Source organism: Equus quagga, chromosome 1, assembly GCF_021613505.1.
Source record: "Equus quagga isolate Etosha38 chromosome 1, UCLA_HA_Equagga_1.0, whole genome shotgun sequence".
Lineage (NCBI taxonomy): Eukaryota > Metazoa > Chordata > Mammalia > Perissodactyla > Equidae > Equus > Equus quagga.
In genome coordinates, this window is record NC_060267.1 from 95993999 (window position 1) to 96016651 (window position 22653).

Here is a 22653-nt window from a genome sequence, read left to right on the forward strand (position 1 = left end):
CAGGACAGTCACGGGGCGGCAGGGAGGGCAGGACAGTCACGGGGGGGCTGGAGGTCAGGACAGTCACGGGGCGGCAGGGAGGGCAGGACAGTCACGGGGGGGCTGGAGGTCAGGACAGTCACGGGGCGGCAGGGAGGGCAGGACAGTCACGGGGGGGCTGGAGGTCAGGACAGTCACGGGGCGGCAGGGAGGGCAGGACAGTCACGGGGGGGCTGGAGGTCAGGACAGTCACGGGGCGGCAGGGAGGGCAGGACAGTCACGGGGGGGCTGGAGGTCAGGACAGTCACGGGGCGGCAGGGAGGGCAGGACAGTCACGGGGGGCTGGGAGGGCAGGACAGCCACAGTTGGGCAGGGAGGTCAGGATGCATTCAGAGGCGGGCACATGGGGACAGGACAATGACCCTGGGTGGCACTTCTGAGGATCTGGGGAAGCAGCCCAGCAGTGACCGTCCCTCCTGTGTGGGGAGCGCTTGGCTCTGGGGCGGGGGTCCTAGGCTGTTCCCTGTGTCTGGCCCCTCCTCCTGGGGTCCTGCCCCTCCCCTGCACTCTCCTCCTCTCCTGGTACCCCAGGCCTGCACACCCACGGGACGGGCAGGCGGCCCAGCTTTTGGCCCTGGAGCCTCATGGGGCCGGTGCTCTGAGTCCCCACAAGGCGACGGTCCTGAGGGTCACAGCCCCTGGACCCTGCTCCTTGGCTGCCCTCCTGGATGTGGACCCTCCTGTCCATCTCGTTCACGGCGTGGAATTCTTTCATGCATTTTCCATTTCACCTGGAAGGAAGGCAGCCTCCTAATGAGGTGGGCCCACGGGAACCAGGCCCCATCTGGGTCACACAGCGGGGAGAACCAGTCGGCCTGGGTTCGCCCAGTGCAGCTGCGGGACCCTGTCCTGCCCAGCTCTAGAGGAGCAGCAGGCGCCTGGAGGTCCTGCACCCCCGGGCTGTGCGGGGAGCCCCATGAGCAGCAGGAAAGCGGGGGGAGGGGGTTGGGACGTTGGCCCCGGGCTCCCTGAGGACACGGCTGGGCTGAGCCAGAGACAGGTGGAGATCCAGGCAGGGATGTGTGCATGTGCGAACCAGCAGGTATGGGCCCATTGCTGTGTCTGTGTGTGCACATGTGTGTGTGCACCTGTGTGTGTCATCATAAGTTCCTTGCCCATAGCTTTGGCCACACTTCCGAGGGGTGCATGACCCTCTGGACCGGACCATCTCTTCTGGCCAGGTCACCCTGGAGACCTGGCACCCTGAGGTCGCCCCCATCGGCCCAGGGCTTGGGACCCCCTGAGTCTGGAGCTCTCCTTGCTCTCTCCCTCAGCTCCTGACCTGGGCACCCCAGGAACAGAGAATTTAAGAGGAAATTCAAGATTCTTGGGTTGTGCGGATATGCCCAGAATCACACGGGAGAGCCACAAACTCTTGCTCCCAGAAATCACCCTTGACAAGCTCCACTGAAGTGCGCGCAGGGGCCTGGCTGGAGCTGCGGGGGCGGCGGCTCTGGGGCAGCATCCATGAGGCCTGCAGGAGGCAGGTCAGAGGCTGAGCTGGACTGCACTGGCTGGGAGACGCATGGAGTGGGAATGACAGGACATGGCCGCTGAGCATCTGATCTCACGAAGGGGCTGGAGACAGATGGACCGTCAGATCCCAGCCTCCAGAGGCCAGGGGGCTTCTGGAGCAGCAGGACGTCTGTAGGGAAGTGACCATGTTCCTCTGAAGGAGAAATGGGAGAAATGCCCAGAAACCCCAATCACGAGGGGTGCTGGAGGAGTTGCAGACAACAGCCCATCCTAGATACTGCATGGGCCTCCACCAGGCAACGAGTGAGGTCCACAGAGCCTTCTGGAACTTACAGCCCATCTCGGGGCTCACACAGCCACACGAGTGACAGCATCACACAGCGCCCAAGTCTTGGAGGGAGTGGCAGCTAAACCATGTGCTGGGGGGTGGGGCTGGGCAAAGGGAGGAGGGAACATATTCACAGAGGGTGGAACAGAGTGTGTAAGAGCCCTGAGGAGAGGCAGGGGATGGCTCAACTGAGTGAGCACCCCTGAAGCTGATGCTAGAGGCGTGGGAATGTGGGGGGCTTGGTGAAGGTGATGACACTCCATCAGGAGCTCCTGGACCCAGCGTAGCCTGTGGATTTCATCTGAAAGTGATGGGAGCCCTTGGGAGGGGACATGATTGGCAAGGTCCCTTGGCTGCGAGGCTGCCAGCAACACTCATGTCCCCCATGGGGCCACTCTCACCAAGGCCAGGCTGGCGGGAGGAGACCAAGGCCACATGGGCGGTCAGCCTCCAAGCAGCGGGGCAGCCAGGGGCCCAGGCCAGCTGCTCACCCGGAGGCGGGAGGGCCGTGGTCAGAGGGTGCTGGGTGCTGGGTGCTGAGTGCTGGGTGCTACCCCAATACTGCAGAGTCCTCCTGGAGGAGTCTCCTGAGAGCCGAGCGTGCAGTTCTGGGAACTGCCCAGGTGATGGGCACAGCTGTGCTCCAGGAACTCATTCCTTGACAGAAAGCGCACCCAAGCCCTAAATCCTTTTTTTAAAAAGTCGAAAAACACACAGGAGCTGAAAATGAGAAGAATTCTGCTGAAACGGCCAGTGCACCGCCAAAGGACGGCCTCCCTGAAGGCCACACGGAGGGCTCTGGGCGAGCCAGCAGGACTCTGCCTGAGGGTGCCCTTGCCTACAGCCACCACCCCTCTGAGCCTGGCACTGTCAGCCCTGCTCACCTGCCAGGTTCCCAGCTGTTGGCATCATGAGGCCCACTGTGTTGGAGGGTGAGGTGCCACCTGGCCTTGCCGTCCTGGGATCCACTGTCTCCCATGGGCATAGGGAGACCAGCTTCCAGCAGCATCGCCCACTGTCAGCAGGGCCACGGAGAGGACGCTAGAGCCTGTCACCTCGGGAGTGTCCCCTTGGGCAGCCAGGGTGGGTTCTGGGGTCTCAGGTGACAGCCCCCATGGCACCTCTGGGTCTTCCTCAGCCCTGGGAGGGGTCCAGCATCTGAGTTCTTGGGGGTGGGTCCTGATGAGAGGATGGGGGAAGGGCAGGACTGTGTGCCTGGGCCTGGGCTGTGTGATCCTGAGCTGGGCTCCGCCTGCATCGCTCGCAGGCGATGGTCACTGTGCTCATTTGGTCTTGGCAGACCCTGGACCTGCCCTCGCAGACTAAGGAGCAAGCACGACCAGGCTGTGGGGTCCCCGAAGGACACTAATGAGACGCACCTGTGGAAGTCCAGCGGGCCCTTCAGGCGGAGTCCTGAGTCCTGCCCACGTCCGCCCTCTCTGGGGTTAAGATGCAGACGGTGGAAGCAGGACGCTGAACCTCTCAGGTGAAATGTCCCCACCGTTTCTGTACAGTTTGGGCCCCTCCATCCCTGGTGTCCTGTGATAGGAGGACCCGGGTGCCACCAAGCGGCCATCCTGGGGATGTCATTGCCCGCCACTGTGCAGGAGCAGCTGGGATCTTTTCCTTCTGTAGGGACAAATATTTGCATTTGAGTAAAATCCTTCAGGTTCAAAGCGAGAAGACCCCCAAGACCTGCTTGTTTGCTCAGCAGCCACCCCCAGCTTTCCCTTCACCTTCAAAAGCGATAATTCTGTTTGCTTCGGTCTCAGCAGCTCCAGCTTCCTGCGGACGTCCGGCTGCTCCCATGTCGTTGCTGACTTCTTCCTCTCTGATGGGGATGCCCGGAGAGCGGGCTTCCCTGTACAGCCTGACCAGACTGCGGAAACCACTGGGGCCCATCTGTCGCCAGGGTGCTGGTGACCCGTGAGCGAGGTCCAGCCCCGCTGCCACCGAGGCCTGGGAGAGAGGCAGGCCTGGCTCAGGGTGTTGAGTCGCAGCATTGAAGGCACAAAATACACCTCAAGTTTTGTTTTTTAAAGATTGGCACCTGAGCTAACAACTGTTGCCAATCTTTTTTTTTCTTCTTCTTCTCCCGCAAGCCCCCCAGTACATAATTGTATATTCTAGTTGTGGGTCCTTCTAGTTGTGGCATGTGGGACACCGCCTCAGCATGGCCTGATGAGCGGTGCCATGTCCGAGCCCAGGATCCGAACCTGCGGGACCCTGGTCCACCGAAGCTGAGTGTGCAAACTTAACCACTCAGCTATGGGGCCGGCCCCAGACCTCGAGGTTTTAAAGATAGGAGCAGCCGTGAAAAGTACTACAGCAGGGCTGTCGGGAGAGGACAGGTCGCGGGGGGCGGGCATCTGCAGTGGAACGGGCCTCGTGTGGTCATGGCTCCCCAGGCCGGGAAGCTCGCTGCATGGATTCTATGGGAGCGGCTTTGATAACCAGGGAGGAAGCGGACAGAAACAGAGTCTCCAAGGTGCAGTGGCAGCTGGCTGAACAATGCTGGCATGATCTGGAGAAATAAGGCTCCTTCCTACGAGGGGCCCACAGGGAAGTAGGCGAGGAGAGGCTGCTGTTGGCCGGGAGCCTTGCCCGGGCGTGGAGGAACCCACTGGCAGGGTGGCCGAGCTTGGGAGGAGCGCGGAGTGTGAGCGAGCCTGGAGAGCACACCTCACCTTGCACGCAGGTTAGGAAGGGCTTGGCACGGTTTGGGGGCACTCGGTCCCCACGGATGCACGGCAGGTAGGTGTATTCATTTGTGGGAGTCTATTTCTGGCTCTCTGTCCCCCTGATCCATGAGTTTGTGCGTCTGCAAAGACCAGAAGGGCTTGACTACCGTAGCTGCAAATAAGATCTGAAATCTGATAGACTGATTCCTCCCATCTTATTTTTTTCAAAATTTTTTGAGCTATTTTACTTCTTTTGCCTTTCCCTATAAATCCTAGAGTAATCTTGTCTATGTCCACAAAAAATCTTGCTGAGGGGGCTGGCCCCGTGGCCGAGGGGTTAAGTTCACACTCCGCTTCAGTGGCCCTGGGTTTTACTGGTTGGTGTCCTGGGCGCGGATGTGGCACCGCTCATCAGGCCACACTGAGGCGGCGTCCCACATGCCACAGCCAGAGGGACCTACAGCTGGAATATGCAACTGTGCACTGGGGGACTGTGGGGAGAATAAAAAAAAAAAGATTGGCAACAGATGTTAGCTCAGGTGCCAGTCTTTTCAAAAAACAAAACAAAATCTTGCTGGAATTTGACAGGAATTGGATTTGAGAAGAACTGACGCCTTCACTGTGAGACGGACGCTGTCAGTCTCTCCATTTGTTTCACTCTTCCTTGATTTCTTCTATCAGCATTGCATAGTTTTCAGCATACAGATCCTGTACGTTTCGTTAGATTTACACCTAAGTATTCTACTTTTTGTTTTTAGAATGATTATAAATGGTATTGCATTTTTAATTTCAGTGTCCACATGTCCATTGCTAGTATATAAAAATGCAACTGATTTTTACACGTCTATCTTTTATCCTGCCACCTTGGTGAACTCACTTATTAGTTCTAGGGATTTTTTTGTAGATTCCTTGAGATTTTCTACATAGACAATCTTGCCATCTGAAAATAGAGATGCTTTTGTTTCTTCCTGTTTTTTCTTTTTTTTTGGTGAGCAAGTTTGGCCCTGAGCTAACATCTGTTGCCAATCTTCCTCTGTTTTGTATGTGGGATGCCTCCACAGCATGGCTTGATGAGCGACGTGTAGGTCCTGCCTGGGTTCCAAACCTGCGAACCCCTGGGCCACTGAAGTGGAGCATGCAAACTTAACCATTAGGCCACCGGCCGGCCCTGTTTCGTCCCTTCAGAGCTGTATGCCTTTTGTTATCTTTTCTTGCCTTGCTGTCCTGGCTGGAACGCCCTGCACCATGGTGAGTGAGAGTGGAAGCAGGTCCTGGCCGTCTTCTGGATCCTTCATCATTGATGAAAACGTCCATCACCCCCCACTGAGTACAGTGTTAATTCTAGGGTTTTGTCGACGCCCTTATCAAATTGAGGGAGCTCCCTGCACTCTTATTTTCTGAGGGTTTTTTTTTTTTTATCATGAACAGGTGTTGAATTTTGTCAAATGCTTTTCCCACATTGATATGATGATATGATTTTCTTTGTCAGCCTGATAATCCAGTGAGCTGAACTCTTTAATTTTCAAGTGTTGAACCAGCCTTGCGTCCCTGGCACAAACCCTACTTGGCTATGGTGTAGAATTCTTTTTATATAGTGCTGAAATCTATTTGATAATATTTTGTTAAGGATTGTTGCATCTATGTTGACGAGGAACATTAGTCTGCAGTTTTCCTTTTTTTTAAAAAGAAAAGTCTTTTTATTGTTTTGATATCAGAGCAATATTAGCTTCATAAAATGAGTTAGGACGTGTTCCCTCCTCTCTTTTCTGCAGGAGCTTGCGCCACGTTCATGCTAATTCTTCTTTAACCATTTGTTGTGATTCTCCTGAGAAATCACTTGGGCCCAGAAATGTCTCTTTGGGGAATTTTCAAGTTAGGAATTCCATTTTCTTGGTAGCTGTAGGGCTATCACACTGCCTCGTTCACGTTGGACGGGTCGTGGTAGTTTGTGCGTGTTGAGAAATTGGTCCACTTCACCTACGTTGTCAAATTCGAGTCTGTTGAGTTGTGCACGATTTTCTCTCGCTGTCTTTTTGACGTCTGCAGGGTCTGCAATGACCCGCTGTCTCTCCTGACGTCAGTCATTTGTGTGTAGTCTCTTTGCCTTGCTAGTTGTGCTGGATGCCCCCTTCCCGGTGCTCACGCCGTCACTTCTTCTGCTGTCCTCTGAGTGGACTGTGATGTTGGACAGGAGTGCTGGGAGGGTCAGCCTGGCCTGTTCTCCATCTCTGGGGAAAGCGTGCAGTCTCTTCCCATTATGTATGACGTTAGCTGTTGTTTTTTTAAAATCTATTATCAGCTTAAGGATGTCCCTTCTACTTCTTCCTGGCTCCCGTCTGCTTGAGTGACAACTTCTGGCTGAGCAGGGAGGCGATGAGTGTGTCTGTCAGGACAGAGCATTGACTGGGCGTTCCGAGGCCCTCGGGACGTCCGTGTTTTCCCTCTGGCATGGTGACCAGCAACCTCACAGGGGCGGCTGTTTCATCACTGGATCCTCAGTGACCATGAGTGCAGACACCCCTGCTAAGTTGCAAAAGAAATTTTGCATAAACAAGAAATAAGTCTTTGATGTTTTCAGCCTCTGGGGTTTCAGAGTTGCTCATGACGCAGCGTAAGCCAGTTTACGTCGGTCGAGTGACGCTCCTGATACGGAAGGAGTTTGCCTCACGAGCGGGATGTGATGTTGTTGAAATATACTTCTTAAAAACTCAATTAAAGATGCCTATAAGGGTGTGTCTCCCTTAATCTGTTAAGGTGGTGAATTTTTAATATATTCCCTAATATGCAGACATCCTTAATTTTCTGGGTTACATCCTGATGTGTTGAATACGCTGTTAGATTCAACCCACTAATACATTACGTAGATAGCTGTGTCTGTATTCAAAATGTGACGGCATCCTCTTCCCTCTTCCCGCATCACCCTCGTCTGGCTTTGTTACCATTTACATGTTGCTTTGTTATCTCTGTGCTGACAACCCTGGAGCAGACTGTGTGAGCCAGAGACCATCTGGCAGGGGTGCCAGGTCCCCATCTGTAGACTGAGAAGGTCTGGAACTCTTCCTCATTATCTGCAGTTACTGTTCTTTTAAAGCTTTCTTTTTCTGCCAATATTGGTAATTGATATTTTTCTAGAAATGTTTCCATTCCATCTATATTTTAGAACTGTCATATTATACGTATATCATTAAGTATATATAACATGTATATAACTATGCACATATACACACGAAAACGTATGTATGTATTGTTATAAACAAATTGTTCTTATTATTTAAAATCCCTGTGTCTGTTGCTATATACTTTTTTTCCTTTTGTGATGCTCAAAAGTGTGTGAAAAACAAGTTTCCTTCCCACCTGTGGCCTCTTTTGCCCAGCTCCTCTATCCAGGGACAGTCTCTTCACTCTGCGTTAGCCCAGAAAAGGCCGATGCACTTATAGGTGTGCGAAGTTTCGTATCAAGTCTGCCTGGTCGCAATCGTCCTTAGGTTCCTGAAAGATGGGCCGAGGGTCACGCGGGCTACATTTTCAAAAGAGCGCCAAATTCGATGTGCAAGTAACTTACTTAAGTGTTAGTACCAATATTTATTAGGTTAAGCGACAGGTAATTTTTCATTTCTTGTCCTCTGTGAGGTTTTGGTCTTAACCAGGGAGCTGCCTCTGTAGCACTCCTGTCTCCTTCCGGAAAGTTTAAGAGCCTGTCGTAATGTGCGCTGATCCCTAAAGGTCACGAGGCCTGTGACACAGAAGCCCTGAATCCCAGCCCTGCTCTTCCTCCCCCTGAGCCGCCCCATAGGCTCCATCCCACACGCGTCGGCCAGGAAAGACTCAGGCAGAGAGAGCGCTCAGGTTTATTTCTTTACTGCTGAAGGAGGCATGGCTCAGAGCAGGAGATGGAGGCCGGGATCCGAGGTGCCTCGTCCCAGGAGGAGCGACGTCCAGCAGCCGCCTTGGTCTCTGTCCCTCCTGATTCCTCTGACAGGGAGGAGGGGCTGACGGCGTCTCGGCAGAGGGGCCGAGGCTCCCGGGCCCTGAAGTGGACAGGGGCTCCCCTGTGATTCCCAGGGAACCTGCTGGACCCTCGCCAGCCCCGCCCTGACTCGGGGGGCAGGACAACCCCTCCTTGGAAGAGGGAGCCCCCATCTCACCCTCTTCAGGCTGAGTGGCCGTCACTCCATGCCATCCTTCCTAGCCCTCCACCTTCACCCACCCCCTCTCCCCCCCAGAAGTAGTGGTGGGGACATAATGTGCGAGTGTGGCCAGGACACAGGAGACAACATCCCGGAGATGCCATTGCGAGAGAGCGGGCACGTGGCCAGCCTGTTTCCACAAGGGCCAGGAGGGACCCCAGTTCCAGCCATTCTCGTAGGGTAGTCCCCAGGCTGATTCAGGGGGTTCTGGGGCCCCACTGAGACCCCCATGTGCCCAGGACGTGGGGCCCAGTTGGTACATTACCCCAGGAGGCGGACGGGCTGGAGCTCGCCTAGATGCGGCACCGCTCTGTGGGGGGAGGGAGAGCCGTGGGGAAGAGACGCGAGGCAGACAGGGGGCCCCGGGCCCAGGGGAGTCTGGGGGGGGGGCTGGGGGACCCCACCTTGGGGGCTCTGCAGCCCCCAACTGCCTGTCACCCGCCTCCTGGGAGGCCTAGGGGGCCACCATGAGAGAAGATGTTCTCTGTGTTCGTGGCTTTCCGGGTGAGGAGGCACAAGCCGAGGGAAAGCCTTGTCGTGGGTCGTGGAGGTGATCACCTGCCATCCGGGTCAGGTCCGGGATGATCTGGACACGCCCAGGCAGAGGCTGGAGAGCTCTGCGGAATTTCTCCATGATCTCCTCATCGACCATCTGGGTCCTGGCTGTGGGGGTGGGGGGGTCAGTCCCTGGGCTGTGGGGGCTTTGATGAGAACTCAGGGGGCTGGGGGCTCCCGGCTGGAGAGCATGGGAAGAACAAGCCAACGTCCTGAGGTCGGCAGAGCTTGATCCAGCCCAACCTCCCAGGGTGGTCTCCAGGGTTCAGCCTACTGGACTTCCAGGGTCCCTGCCTCCCCACTCGGCCCAGGCCCCCTCCTCCTCCCCGGGCAGCGCTGGAGGGTTGCACGGTCACAGGAAGAAAAGTGCCCCTGCCCCCAGGCTGTGGGGTCTCCTTCACCCAGGCTGGCTGATTTATGGGCCAGGGAGACCTCCCCAGCCCAACGCCATGGTCAACTCGGACCCTGGGACACTCAGCGGCACCGCTTCTGTGACAGTGACAATGCCACCATACATTTGCTTTCGGGACTTTATAGTTTAAGGCCATTTTTGTGTCTGACTTCCTGTTTGGTGAAATAATTGAAACTCTCCGTCAACAAAGCCTGTTGGATTCATAGCAACCCGTCGGCCTCATGGAGATTGTCAAACCAACCACAGGAGCCTGCGTGTCTGCTCTGCATCACCAGCCACCCACAGTCCAGCAAGACACCACCTTTCCCAGCATCCCACCACCCTCATCCGCCAGGGCAGAGGCCCCCTCGCCCGGCCCCCGCCTCCTTCCCGCGAGGACCCAGCAGCCACATCTCAGCGCGGAAGCCTGGGGCTTGGCGCGTACCCAGGTACTGGCAGACCAGGCTCTGCCCGGGTGTGGCCGCGTTCTTCATGCAGAGGAACAGGTAGTTCTTGTAGTCAGTGTCGAGCGCAAAGACTGTGTCCTCATCCAGGTCTGGAGGAGGGACCAGGACGGGAGCGGAAATGAGAGGCGGGTTCTCCCCTCTGGCAGGAGGCGGGTGCTGGGCAGCAGCCTGCACGACCCTCGGGCTCCTCTTGCCGAGGACTCGGCGGGAGCTGCTCCTGCACCCGGCACAGCCCGGGCTTTCCCCGCAGTGGTCCCGGACAGAGGGCTGGAAGCCCTTGCGTTGTCCGTGGATCTCGCCAGGGCTGTTCCACCGCCTCCTGGACTCGGGCTCACTCATCACTCGACCCACCACCCCCACCCAAGTCTCGGGACCCAGAGTGGTTGAGAAATGAGGTCTCCACACTGATCTCGGGTGAGACCGGGTGCCACCAAGTGAGGGAGGAGAAGAGGATGGTCCTCAGACAGGGTCACATTTGAGGGGCGGAGTGGCCCTGGAGCTGTGGGAACCGGAGGAGCGAGACAGGGCTGCCTGACGGAGGCCAGCGGGCACTGGCAGCACGGCAGAGTCTCCTGGGCGGCTGCAGAGGCAGTGACAGCGTCTCGACTCCACTGCGACAGATCACGCCAGGCTCAGGGTGGATGCCCTGGCGTCCGTGTCAGTGGTTGTCCTGTGCAGCCTTGGGTCACAGTCGGCCTGGAGGGCTGGCCAAGGGCGGGGAAAGCAGGACACGGCCCAGGCTGTCTGGAGGGGGACATCCCCCCCAACACCCACGGTGCTTTCTTCTCTTGGATTCAGGGAGGAACGAGAGGATGAGTGAATGAATCCCGGGCCCAGGAGGTGGAGGGTATGACAGGATGGGTCAAGGGGGCTGCCCTGACCCTTGGGGATTAGGCAGTGGCTCTCAGCTCCCCGCAGGTGGCCTGGGAGGCAGTGCAGAGGGCAAGCGGGCAGGACCACACAGATGTTTCCTGAGCTCAGCCCAAGGGACTCGAGGACCCAGCCTGGAGAGAGAGAACTCGGTCGCCTTCGGGAGTTGGACCAGCCCGGCAGGGAACTGCTTGCCATCGCTGGCTCTGCGGCACCAGAGGGAGGGGCGAGGACGGCAGTGGAAGCTGGTTCTTGATGGTGTTGCCACCGTCACCGACCATGCCTCAGTATCCTCGGGCCAGAGCCCCACCCCACTGCACCTGTGCTCAGAGCCCCGGGAGCCTCCTGCACTTACAGTTGATCTTGAACTCCGCTGGGCTCTCAGTCTTTTCTGCAAAGATCTTCTTCTCAGCACACCCTTTGTTCTCCCTGGAAGGCAGTGGATTCTGTGAGCCCCCGGCATGGACACCATTCTGATAAAGTCAGACTGTAGGCTGGAGCAGAAGTCTGGCTGCAGGAGGGGCTCCCAGGGGAGACGGCCGGCCCCCTGGGCCTAGGCTGCACCCACTGTCACCTCTAACAGCTGGCAGGTGACCAGGTTGGATGGGGCCGTGAGAAGTCAGATGGAGCCAGAGAGAAACCAGCTGGGAGTGCCCTCACCCACGGCAGGGACAATGACCCACATTTGGCAGACAATCCTGGGGTTTGAGTCCTCATCTCCTCCACCACAGCCACCCGGCTCTCTCCTGCACCCCCCACCCTACTCTGGGGGCAGGCAGGGCTCATGGCAGGAACAGACCAGGCCCTGAGGACCTGTAGCATGCAGCTGACCAGCCGGTTTCCACTCGGTCTCCTCCCCACACCGTGCAACTGCTCTGTGTGGTCAGCCTGTTGGTCCAGAGCCCTGGCAGGAGCCCCAGGGACACCGGGAACCTCCGAGCCCCAAGCCCCATCCCTGGGGCACCGTGCCCACTCACAGCATGGCCAGGTCCCATCAGGAGCCCCACCTGCCCACCCACCCCTCCTGGAGCCAGACCCTCACTGGCCCGCAGCCCGGGGGCACACCCACCCTTCACGCAGGATGATCTCCAGGTTGTCCTCGGGGGTGGGCCTCAGCTTCTCGATGTACACTCTCAGAGGGGCACTCTCGGAGTCCAGGAGGGAGATGTCGCTGGCCGCCATGGCCACGGAGTGCCACTTCCCTGCCACCTGAGGGGGTTCCTCAAGCTGCACTCCAGGGGCAGGAAGAGGACCCCAGCCCCACAGTGGACTCTCTGTCCCACCCCATCCCAGCCAGGCCGAGTCCTGCCCCTTCCCGATTTCCTCAGGATGGCCTGGGAAGGAATTGGGTTGCGGTTCTCAGAGCACACGTTGACCCCCTCCCTGGGCAGCCCTGGGACCCCTCCCCTGCTGGCCTCAGGAATGTTCTACCTAAACTCACTCTGAGCCCAGAGAAGGACCCAGAGGAGCCCACGACCGGGAGTGAGTGGGGAGTGGTTGCATCTTGGGGAGACATGGCTGGAGATGGAAAAATGTTGGGTGGCAGAGGGACCCTGATATGGGCTAAATAATGCCCCCCAAATTCTTATGTTGAAGTCCTGACCCCCAGGACCTTAGAACATGACCGCCTTTGGAGATGGGGTCTTTATCGAGGTGATTAAGGCAAAATGAGGTCGTTAGGGGCCCTGATCCCGTCCAACCGGTGAGCTTATGAGAAGAGGAGATCGGGACACAGACACGCACAGGATGACCACGTGAGGACACAGGGAGAAGACGCCACCCACACGCCCAGGAGGGGACCTCGGGAGGAACCACCCTGGCGACACCTGGATCTCAGACTCCAGCCCCCGGGAGGTGAGACAGTCTCTGACGTTCAAGCCACTCAGGCTGGCATACCTCTTAGGGCGGCCCCAGCAGACCAGCCAGGCCCCGACCTCACAGCCTCCTCTATCTCTTGTCCTCCTGAGGCCAGCTTCCCCGCCCACCCCACAGCTCAGCCCACCCCAGCCACCCTCAAACCTCCTGGAGGTCCAGGTCCTGCATCGTCTGGGGGATGTTGGTGGCCTGGATGCCACACATGAGGGCCAAGCCCAGGGCAAGCAGGAGGCACTTCATGGCTGCGCTGTGGGTGCACTCTGAGCTCTGGAGAGTGTGGAGGCCGAGGCACAGGCTCGGCGCCCTATATAGGAGGGAGGCTGGAGAGGGGCCACGCACCAGCACTGTCCAGGCCCCCGCCATGCGGTTCCCGGAATCCCCGTGACTCATCTTCGGTCCTCGGCGGCTTCCTTGACTGGGACAATAGGAGGCCTTCTCCCCTCCGAGTGCAAACAGGAAGGTCCCTTGTGCCCCTGGGGCCTGGACAGGTCCTGGTAGGCCCCAGAAGTGAAGGGTCTGGGGTGCGGGTCCCGGCTGGCTGCCAGCGTCGGGGCACTTCCTGGATCAGGCTCTTAGACAACGACAGGTCAGAGCCAGCACTGAGGACAGCTGCATCCTGGAGGGTGGGGCTGTGGGTCAGCCCAGGGCTGGAGGGCCCCATGCCAGCCCAGGATCCGTGGACGTTGCACCAGTGGTTGGCTGTCTGTCCCACATGGGGCACAGATCATTGGCACCACCCCACCCTCTCCTGCCCGCTGCCCTTCCTGGGGGCTCGCCCCAGCTTCAGTGCTGCCTGCCCCACCTGGCTGGGCAAGGCCTCCTTGAAAGGCTGTGGTCCCTTCCTGGTCTTCCTTCTGTTTCTGTTTATACTCCTGCCTCTGGCCTGGGGCTGATGGGGTCTCCTCTGTGGCCCCACCCCCTGTAGGACGAGGCAAGGGTGAAGTAGGACAGAGCGCCAAGGGTGGGCCCGGCTGTGGTGAGCACTGTGGAGTGTTTGTTGCTTGGTAAGACTAATAAGAACAACAACAGGACAACGTGATGGTCCTGGCCATCACAGGGTTGCCCAGAGGACGGATGGTCCGGGTGGGAAAGGGAGTCGGCCTTCAAGGGGTGCATGACAGGGGCAGCGCGGGCATGCTCCATGTGGGCAAGTGTGATGGAGACGTCCACAGTGTCGGAGTCTGCGCTCTGCCGGACGTTGAACTGTAAATCCCTCGACACACCCCTGTGCCGCTGCATCACAGCAAGCTGCCATCAACAACTGGGGGTCTGCAGGCATGCTGGCGCCAGCAGGAGGGGATGGAGCCAGTTGCAGAAGAGCACATCTCGCTCATTCCACAATGACCAACAGCCCCCGTGGAGGGTGCATGTGCCCCGGGCCCATGCGAGGGTGTGCAGTGGCTCCCGCTTGACATCCCAAAGATTTAATGGGCTCATCTCTGGGGAGGCGTGGGCACTGGGGTGGGAGACAGGAGCAAGGAGAGGGGAGGCTGCCTCCGAGGTGTCCAGGCCCCACTCCCAATGGAGGGGGGCCTTGGAGGGGCAGCCCCTGTCCCCCCATCCCCTGGTGTGAAGGGCCTTTCCACATGTCATCGTCAGCACCTCGGACAAAAGGTAAGGAGTCTCGTGGACGAGCTCTCGTCTGCCATCTGGCCTCTTGTTCTTTCCCAGAGAGGCCATTTGTTACTGTGCCACAAAGGAACCCACCTGCCGGGGAGACTGCAGACCCAGGCTGCCCCCGGCACCCTTTTTCAGGGGTGGGGATGGAGAAAGAAGGGGCAGCTCAGATGGCCCTAGTCCTCGTCCAGTCAGCCCACTCGGGCTGGTCCTCCTGTGGCAGCCGCGTGGCGACCGAGGCCCACAGACTCTGCTTCTTGGTGGGGCAGGTACCTGTCAGCGTGGACACTGCTCCACCTCAGGGTGGCTCTGCATCCTAGGACGCTGGGGCCTGGACCGCAGATCCTGCATCTGTCGAAACTCTGCAGAAGGTTGAAGCAACGTGGGGCGGGGCGGGAAGGGAATGATGCCATTTGCTGCTCACCATTGGATCTGACACGACCGAGTGAAAAGGACTCCCAGCATCTGTGTTTCTCGAGCGTGTGCTGTCCAGTGGCCCTCCCGGCTCCCTTTTCTGCTTCATCTGCTTTTATTCCTGTGACAGTCCTCTAAGTTCGGTGTTCCCAGTTTTCAATTTCTAACATGAGCGAAAGGCAGCATGCTGGGTGGAATGGTGTCATCAAAAAGCTCATGTCCACCCAGAGCCAGAATGTGGTTTTATTTAGAAACAGGGTCTTTACGGATGTAATTAGTTCAGATGAGGCAGACTGGAATGGGGGTGGTGCCTAGGCTAATATCTGATGTCCTTGTAAGAGAAAACAGGGGCACAGAGGGGACACGGCAGGAAGGCTGTGTGACGACAGAGGCAGGGACTGGAGCAACGCTTCTACAGGACAAGCAACACCAAGAATTGCCGGCGCCTGATCATCCGAGAAATGCAAATCAAAACTACACTAAGATATCACCTTACACCCGTTAGAATGACAAAAATATCTAAAACTAATAGCAACAAATGTTGGAGAGGTTGCGGAGAAAAAGGAACCCTCATACACTGCTGGTGGGAATGCAAACTGGTGCAGCCACTATGGAAAACAGTATGGAGATTCCTCAAAAAACTAAAAATAGAACTACCATACGATCCAGCCATCCCACTACTGGGTATTTATCCAAAGAGCCTGAAGTCAGCAGTCCCAAAAGTCCTGTGCACCCCAATGTTTATTGCAGCACTGTTTACAATAGCCAAGACGTGGAAGCAACCTAAGTGCCCAGCAACAGACGAATGGATAAAGAAGATGTGGTACATATATACAATGGAATACTACTCAGCTGCAAAACAGAACCAAATCATTCCATTTGCAATAACATGGATGGACCTTGAGAGAATTGTTGAGTGAAATAAGCCAGCGAGAGAAGGATAATCTGTGTATGACTCCACTCATATGAGGAATTTAAAATTATGGACTAAGAACAGTTTAGTGGATACCAGGGGAAAGGTGGGGTGGGGGGTGGGCACAAAGGGTGAAGTGGTGCACCTACAACATGACTGACAAACATTAATGTACAATTGAAATCTCACAAGATTGTAACCTATCATTAACTCAATTAAAAAAAAAAAAAAAGAATTGCCAGAGCCTGCAGAGCTGGAAGAGGCGAGGACCCTCCCCAGAGCCTGTGGAGGGAGTGCAGCCCTGGGACACCCTGCCTGGGGTCTTCCAGCCTCAGAGCTGGGAGAGGACGCACCTCAACAGCAAAAGCCCACCCTCCGCTGCCACGGGCGGTCCAGGACGCTAGCCCGGGCAGCTTAGCCAGGCGTCCACGGCAGCCCAGGTGTTCAACGCCAGAGGCCGTCCTCTCCAGCCCTGCTTGGTGTTCTGGATGGGCCGCAGGGCAGAGGCAGTCAGCCTGTGGACGTGCTGGTTTCTGACAAGCTTGGGAAATGCCAGATCCAAGAGCTGCAGGCTATCTGTCCTGCTGGCCTTCTCAGACTTTCCGTGCGTTCCTGTGAATGGTGACCACAAAGAACGCTTTCAGGGCACATCTATTCATAATTTCCAGGGGCGATGTTTCCCAGAATACCATTAAAGGACAAAAAAGCAACCCTCGGCCTCAGGCAGTTGGCGCCGGGCAGCGGGAGGAAGGACTCGCTGCCCCAGTGAGTGGGACCTGGGAGGAGACCTGGGCCCTGACCAACACTTGGCCCCTCCTCACCTGCCAGGACCCCCACGCTTTAGGATGAGGTCAGGGGTCAGGCCTGTAATTGCAGAAGCAGGAAATTACTTTTCTAGAATGAAATCCTGGGGCCGAGTGTGGTCAACGGGCTTTTGCACAGGTGAGAATGCAATGCCACTTCAATGCCCCACCCTGTACCCCCAGGACCCCCACGCTGCAGCCGAGCCTCAAACACTCCGGGGAGGAGCATGAGTTTATGAGTGCTAGTCTGAGTCTCGCTGGTCACAACCGTGGTGGCCAGAGCCACATGCCCCTAAGCGTGCAGTCATGTGTTACCCGTCATCTGAAAGGCACTCCTTCTCCAGTGGACACTCCAGCCTGCACAGACCCTTGACAAACTTCTCCCTGACGCCACCATGGTGCCCCAGCAGCCCGCCCCCCACCCCCACCCTCCCTGCATGCCTCCGGAGTGCTGGCCACAGAGGAGGTGCTCGCAATGTGTTTGCACTTACTGTCATTACTAACATCATTTTCATAGGCAATAAAATATAATATGACAAATACCCCTACATGTGCCAACAAACAGAGGAACTTTTAAAGGCCAAGTCACAGTTGCTGTGGAGGACAGGACGGATCCTCAAAAAAGTACACAGAATAACCGTATGATCCAGCAACCCCACTCCTGGACAGAAAGCAGATCTTGAAGAAATATCTGTGCACTCATGTTCACGGCAGCATTATTCACAGCAGCCAAAAGGTGGAAGCAACCCAGGCGCCCACTGATGGAGGAATGGATAAACAAGCGTGCTCCATGCATACGATGGGTATTACTCAGTCTTAAAGAGGAAGGAGATCCTGACACACACGACGTGGATGAACTTGGAGGGCATGATGCTCAGTGAAATGAGGCCAACACAAAAGGAGAAATCCTGTAGTGGTGAGGGTCCTCGAGGAGTCAACCCACAGAGACAGGAAGTGGGATGGTGGGATGGGGGAGGGGACGGGGTGAGTGTTTCATGGGGAGAGAGCTTCAGTCTGGGAGGATGAGAAAGTCCTGGAGATGAATGGTGGGGACGGCTGCACGACAATGAGAACGTGCTTAATGCCACTGAATCGTATGCTTGAAAATGGTTAAGATGGTAAATGTTACGTGTATTTTACCACAATTTTTAAAAAGTCCAATCGTCACTGCAAACCACCCACTCCCAGCGGACTCTCCATCCTTTGGCACGCACTGCTGCCCTCCCGACCACTTCTGCCAGGAGTCTGCTTCTCCAGAGGTGGATTCTTGAGTTCCTGAGGGTCTCACCCCTTGTTTCCCTGCTGAGCCCACCAGAGCCTCCCTGCTCATCTGTGCGCAGCCCAGCCTGCTTCTTTATCTAGAACATTCTTTCAACAGATACCTTCATGGCTCGTACCTCCCTCCGTCTGAGTCTCAACTACTCCACATAGAACGTCACCCTCCTTTTCCCTGGCCCCTCACTCACTTTCTTTCTAAGCCTCTCCTGACCTGGCATATGACCCGACCACAGCATATGTCACACAGAACGAGGGTTACTCCTGTTCCTGCCAGATCTGGTGCTATTGGGCGTGGAGGACTGTGGAGACAAAGGCGTTGATGAGTGAAGACCAATGATAAATGCACGTTGCTTTGTGTTCTGTTCAGCCATGGGCCCATCACAGGACATAGAAAAGCTCCTTTGTTGCGCAACTCAATGCTCTGTCTTCGTGAATGTTGGTTATGAAGCAAACCAAGGGCGCAGCACGCCAGCCTGGCCTGTGGCCAGTGGGCCTCTGCCGCCAACAGTGAAGACCCAGGAGCTCAAAGAGGCACAGGTCGCCGTGCTGGATTCCATATGAGATTTCCTTCTCAGTTTGGAAACATGGTCTGAAAGCAGGTTGAGGCACCAGAGCCATCTGCAGGCTCTGGAAGCACCTGTCACCCAGCCTTTGGTGGCCCAGGGGGCTGCTGCCCTGGAGCATGCCCTGCTTGGAGGCCCTCAGGACACATCACGCCCAGGACCCAGGGGACCCACGGAGCCATTGGTGGGATGGGAGAAACGCCTCTAGAAGCCCAAGGAGGAGGCTGTGGGGGCTGGGCGTGGGACGACACAGCTACCCCCAGAGGAAGGGAGTGGCCCCCCAGCAGAAGGGGGCCTCGGTGTCTTGAAATCCGTGAAGGGTGTTCTAAGAGCCCTAGGGGGGTGCCAGGGTTTGCCAGCCCCAGATGGGTGTCAAGTCCCCAGACTCAACAATGTGGACCCCCCGTGGTCCTGGGCAAACCTCAGTGAGCCTAATCAAAGACAAGGAGAGACGCCACACAAAACAAGGGGATGGAAAAAGACACGACGGGAGAGACAGCAGAGATGAAAAAGATGAGACCACAGTGAAAACTTCATCCTAATAAATCTGTAAACGTGGAACAAATAAGCAAATTGCTAGAAGAAAAGTGAGGACTAGAAAATGTGGATAAGTTTATAATTACTGAGAGTCCTCCATCAGTGGTGGAAACCACCCCACCCAGGAGGCACAGCCCAGACGGTCTGACGGGTGAGGTCTGCTGTGCTCTGAGGGACCCGGACGTATTGGAACATACTTTGATTCCGAAGTTATGCCAACACTTCCACAGATCAGAAGTGGGGGCATATTCCCCACTCCGCCCTATGAGGTCATTTTCACCTCTGTACTGCATCAAGACGGGACAGTACAAGGACTATTACCCCAGAAATGGACAAAAAACCTCCTGAACAAAACAGCAGAAATCAAATCAGCAGTGGATACAGATGCCCCATCATGAGTAACCGTTTCTTTCAGTGACGCAGGGATCATCTGACATAAAACGTGCTGATGCAATTTACAGCCTCCATAGGTTAAAGAAGAAAAGCTATTTGGTTACATCAATCTGCGCAGAACACATGTGGTTAAAGTGTAATAGCAATTCCTGGTTCAAAACCAAACCAAACCAAACCTCTTAGCACAACAGAAATGGAAGGGACTTTCCCCACCCTAATAAAGCAAATAAACCAAAGGTTCCCTGTAAAATCATTCTTTAAAAGGCTGTCATCCTTATCTCTTCTCCATCGCTGGTTTTAAGCAATGTGGTTACGTCGTGCCCTCGCGTTGTTTCGTTCATGTTTCTGTGTTGCTATCAGCTGGGTTGCTTCAAGCTGTGCATTTACAGTTTCCGTCAAATTTTGAAGATTTGGGACCATTATTTCTCCAGATAATTTTTCTGTCCCCCTCATTCCTCAGGTATCCAATGACACATGTATTTATCCACCAGAAGTTCTCTCCCAGCTCCCTGTTGCTCTGTCTTCGTTCAGTCTTTTTCCCTTTCTGTGTTTCACTTTGGCACGTTTTATGCCTTTGTCTTCAAGCTCACTAACACTTTCTTCCTCATCGTCCAGTCTGCTGTCAATCCCACCCAGCATTGTTCTTTTTCATCTCAGACATTGTAGTTTCCATCTCTAAAATCTGGATTGGGGTCTTTTGCATATTTTCCACGCCTCCACCTCACTCGTAGTATATATGGAATATAGTTGTAATAAGGGTTTGGAGATTCTAACCTCCCTGTCAGTTTTGGGCTGGTTTCCGTTGGTTGGTCTTTGTCTACCTTGTGGGTTGTGTTTTCTGGGTTCTTTGCGTGTCTGCTAATTGTGCATTGTGAATTTGCCTTGTTGGGTTCTGGATAACAGTGTATCCCTATCAATACTTTCGGCCTGGTTCTGGGGCGCTGTTACATCAATTGGAAACAATTTGTTTTCTTTTTTCCGTTCTTGCTCTTAAAGATTTGTGCCTGAAAGTAGCAGGCCATGTTGAAGATCAATAGGGGAAACCCACAGCACTGAGAGGGTGGTCCTGCCTGGGTAAGGAAAGATCAGCTAGAAATTTAACAGGCAGACACAGGAAACGAGAAAGCTGAAAGACGGAAAGTGCGATCTTGTGATTTATAATAAGGGATATGCATTTGGGCTTCTTCTCCATTCCTGGCTCACAGCTTCTAAAACCCTTGGAACTTCCTAAGTGATGAGAGTGATGAAGGCGTCTTGATGTCCTAACACGCCCCTTTCAAGCACACCTGAGTTCATGCTAATAAGGTGACATGGAAACACTTAAGGACAGGGGCTGGCTGCCATCGGGGGAACCAACCACGAATAGAGGGCTGGGAACTTTCAGTCCCACCCTCTGACCTCTGGGGAGGGGAGACTCAGTCCCCCGTGGCCAGTGATGTAATCAATCGTGCCTGTGTAATGAAGCCTCCAAGAGCCCAAAGGGAAGGGTTTGGACGGCTTCCAAGTGGGTGAACGCGTGCAGATTTGGGGAGAAGGGTGAGCCTGGAGAGGGCATGGAAGCTCCAGACCCATTCCCACATACCCTGCCTTACACGTCTCTGCCATCTGCCTGTTCCTTAGTTATATCCTTTATAATAAACTGGTGATCTAGTAAGTAAAATGTTCCTCTGAGTTCTGTGAGCCACTCCAGCAAGTTAATTGAACCCATGGAGGGGAGTCGTTGGAACTCCATCTGTAGCAGGTCGGTCAGAAGCAAAGGTGACAACCTGGACTTGCAATTGGCATCTGAAGTGGGGTGGCGAGCAGTCTCTAGGCCTGAGCCCTTAACCTGTGGGATCGGGGATACGGGCTATCTTGGTGACTGTTCCTTGGGTACTCGGAAAAAAATGCATCTTCCGATGTCACGGTGTGGAGTGCTCTGTGCAATCAGGTAAATCCTGTGGCTGATGGCTGTGCAGGTCTCCTCGCTGACCTTACGTCTAGTGTTCTGTCGCATCTCTCAGTCGCTCAAAGGGGATGTTCAAGTCCCAAATCTAATGGTGGATCTGCCGTCTCTCCTTTCAGTCCCATCAGTCTTTGCTCCGTGTGTTTTGAAGCTCTCCTGTTTGGAGCGCACGCATTTCAGGTTGTTACGTGTTCCTGGTGGGCAGACCCGTTCGTCACATGTAATGCCTCTTTTTGCACTCGTTTTCTTTGCTCTGAGGTCTACTTCATTGGATATCAAAATAACCACTCCTGCTTTCTTGTTATTGATGTTTGCATGGTGTCCCTTTTCCATCCTTTTCCTTTCGACCTACCTATGTCTCTGAATTTGTCGTCTCCACTGTGCTATTGGGCCCATCCACAGAACTTTTAACTTCTGCTGTAGTGTTTTTCCGTTCTATAATTTCGATTTGGATTTTAGCTAACTTTTACTTCCTTGCTGAGATTCACTGTTTTCACTTGTTACAAGTGTGTTTGTAATTGCTTCTGGGATCGTTTTTGTGAAGACTGCTTTAAAATCCCTGTCAGATAGTTCCAGCGTTTGACTCATCTTGGTGTTGGTGTCAGTTTGTCTTTTCTCATTAAAGTCGTGGTTTTCCTTCTTTTGGGTGTGACAGGTGAGTTTGGGCTGTTTCCTGGGCATTTTCCCTGTTATGTCGGGAGACTGGGTGCCCTGGGAACCTCTGGTTGTAGCAGGCAGTCTCCCTGTTTAGGGTCAGCAGGTCCTCACCGACCTCTGTGGCTAGTTCCAACGACAGTCTAATGTTCAGAGCCTGCGTGGTGCCATTTTGACCTGCCTGGTGTGTCTGCTGCTGGGGCTCACCCTGTTCCTGCTGGCACTGCCTGAGGGGCAGGGGGTATTTCTGCAGGCCGGTCAGCCAAGTTTCCTTGTGAGATTTCCTAAGGAAAGTGCCTCTTGGCTGATTACTGTTGGAGGGGCCCCCATTGAACTCTCTCTGCCCTGGGCTTTGGGCTCACCTGACGTCGTCCCTTCCACTCGATTCAGGCTCGGAATGAGCCACCCTGGCTCCTTCTACTGCTGGGCGGAGGTCAGGAAATCCCAGGCTTGTGTCACCTTATTCTCTTGAATGGGGGGTGTGGGGCAACCTGCCACTGTGCTGTTCCTCTGGTCTCAGGTCCCAAACCAGTTTGCCAGGGTTGCTAACTGCGCTTAGGAGGGAGAGATGCGCCTACATCAGCTTGTCCGGACTGAAGTCCAACAGCCCATGGCCTTTTTAGGAAACTTGCTGACGATTAAACTCAGAGAGAGTGGTCTTCATGTG

At 55.3% G+C, this 22653-nt stretch overlaps 1 protein-coding gene across 1 annotated transcript; it reads right to left on the reverse strand.

Annotated features, from left to right (window-relative positions):
* Window positions 1-8387: 8387 nt before the first annotated feature.
* Window positions 8388-15429, reverse strand: PAEP (progestagen associated endometrial protein). Its single transcript, XM_046675249.1, has 7 exons — window positions 13014-15429; window positions 12064-12203; window positions 11350-11423; window positions 10103-10213; window positions 9270-9374; window positions 8977-9021; window positions 8388-8552 (listed from the first exon to the last, which is right to left on the reverse strand). Exons 1-6 carry the CDS (start codon window positions 13257-13259, stop codon window positions 9005-9007), a joined length of 693 nt encoding a protein of 230 aa, XP_046531205.1. The 5' UTR covers window positions 13260-15429; the 3' UTR covers window positions 8388-8552; window positions 8977-9004.
* Between the last annotated feature and the right edge of the window lie 7224 nt (window positions 15430-22653).

Bases quoted from the DNA above. Each gene is read 5' to 3' on its own strand.
- PAEP (XM_046675249.1), bottom strand. From the start codon at position 13,259: ATGAGTCACGGGGATTCCGGGAACCGCATGGCGGGGGCCTGGACAGTG. The intron at 12,204-13,013 runs GTTTGAGGGTGG...GAACCCCCTCAG, and splicing joins AGGACCTGGACCTCCAGGAG to GTGGCAGGGAAGTGGCACTC. The intron at 11,424-12,063 runs GTGGGTGTGCCC...ACTGCCTTCCAG, and splicing joins GAGATCATCCTGCGTGAAGG to GGAGAACAAAGGGTGTGCTG.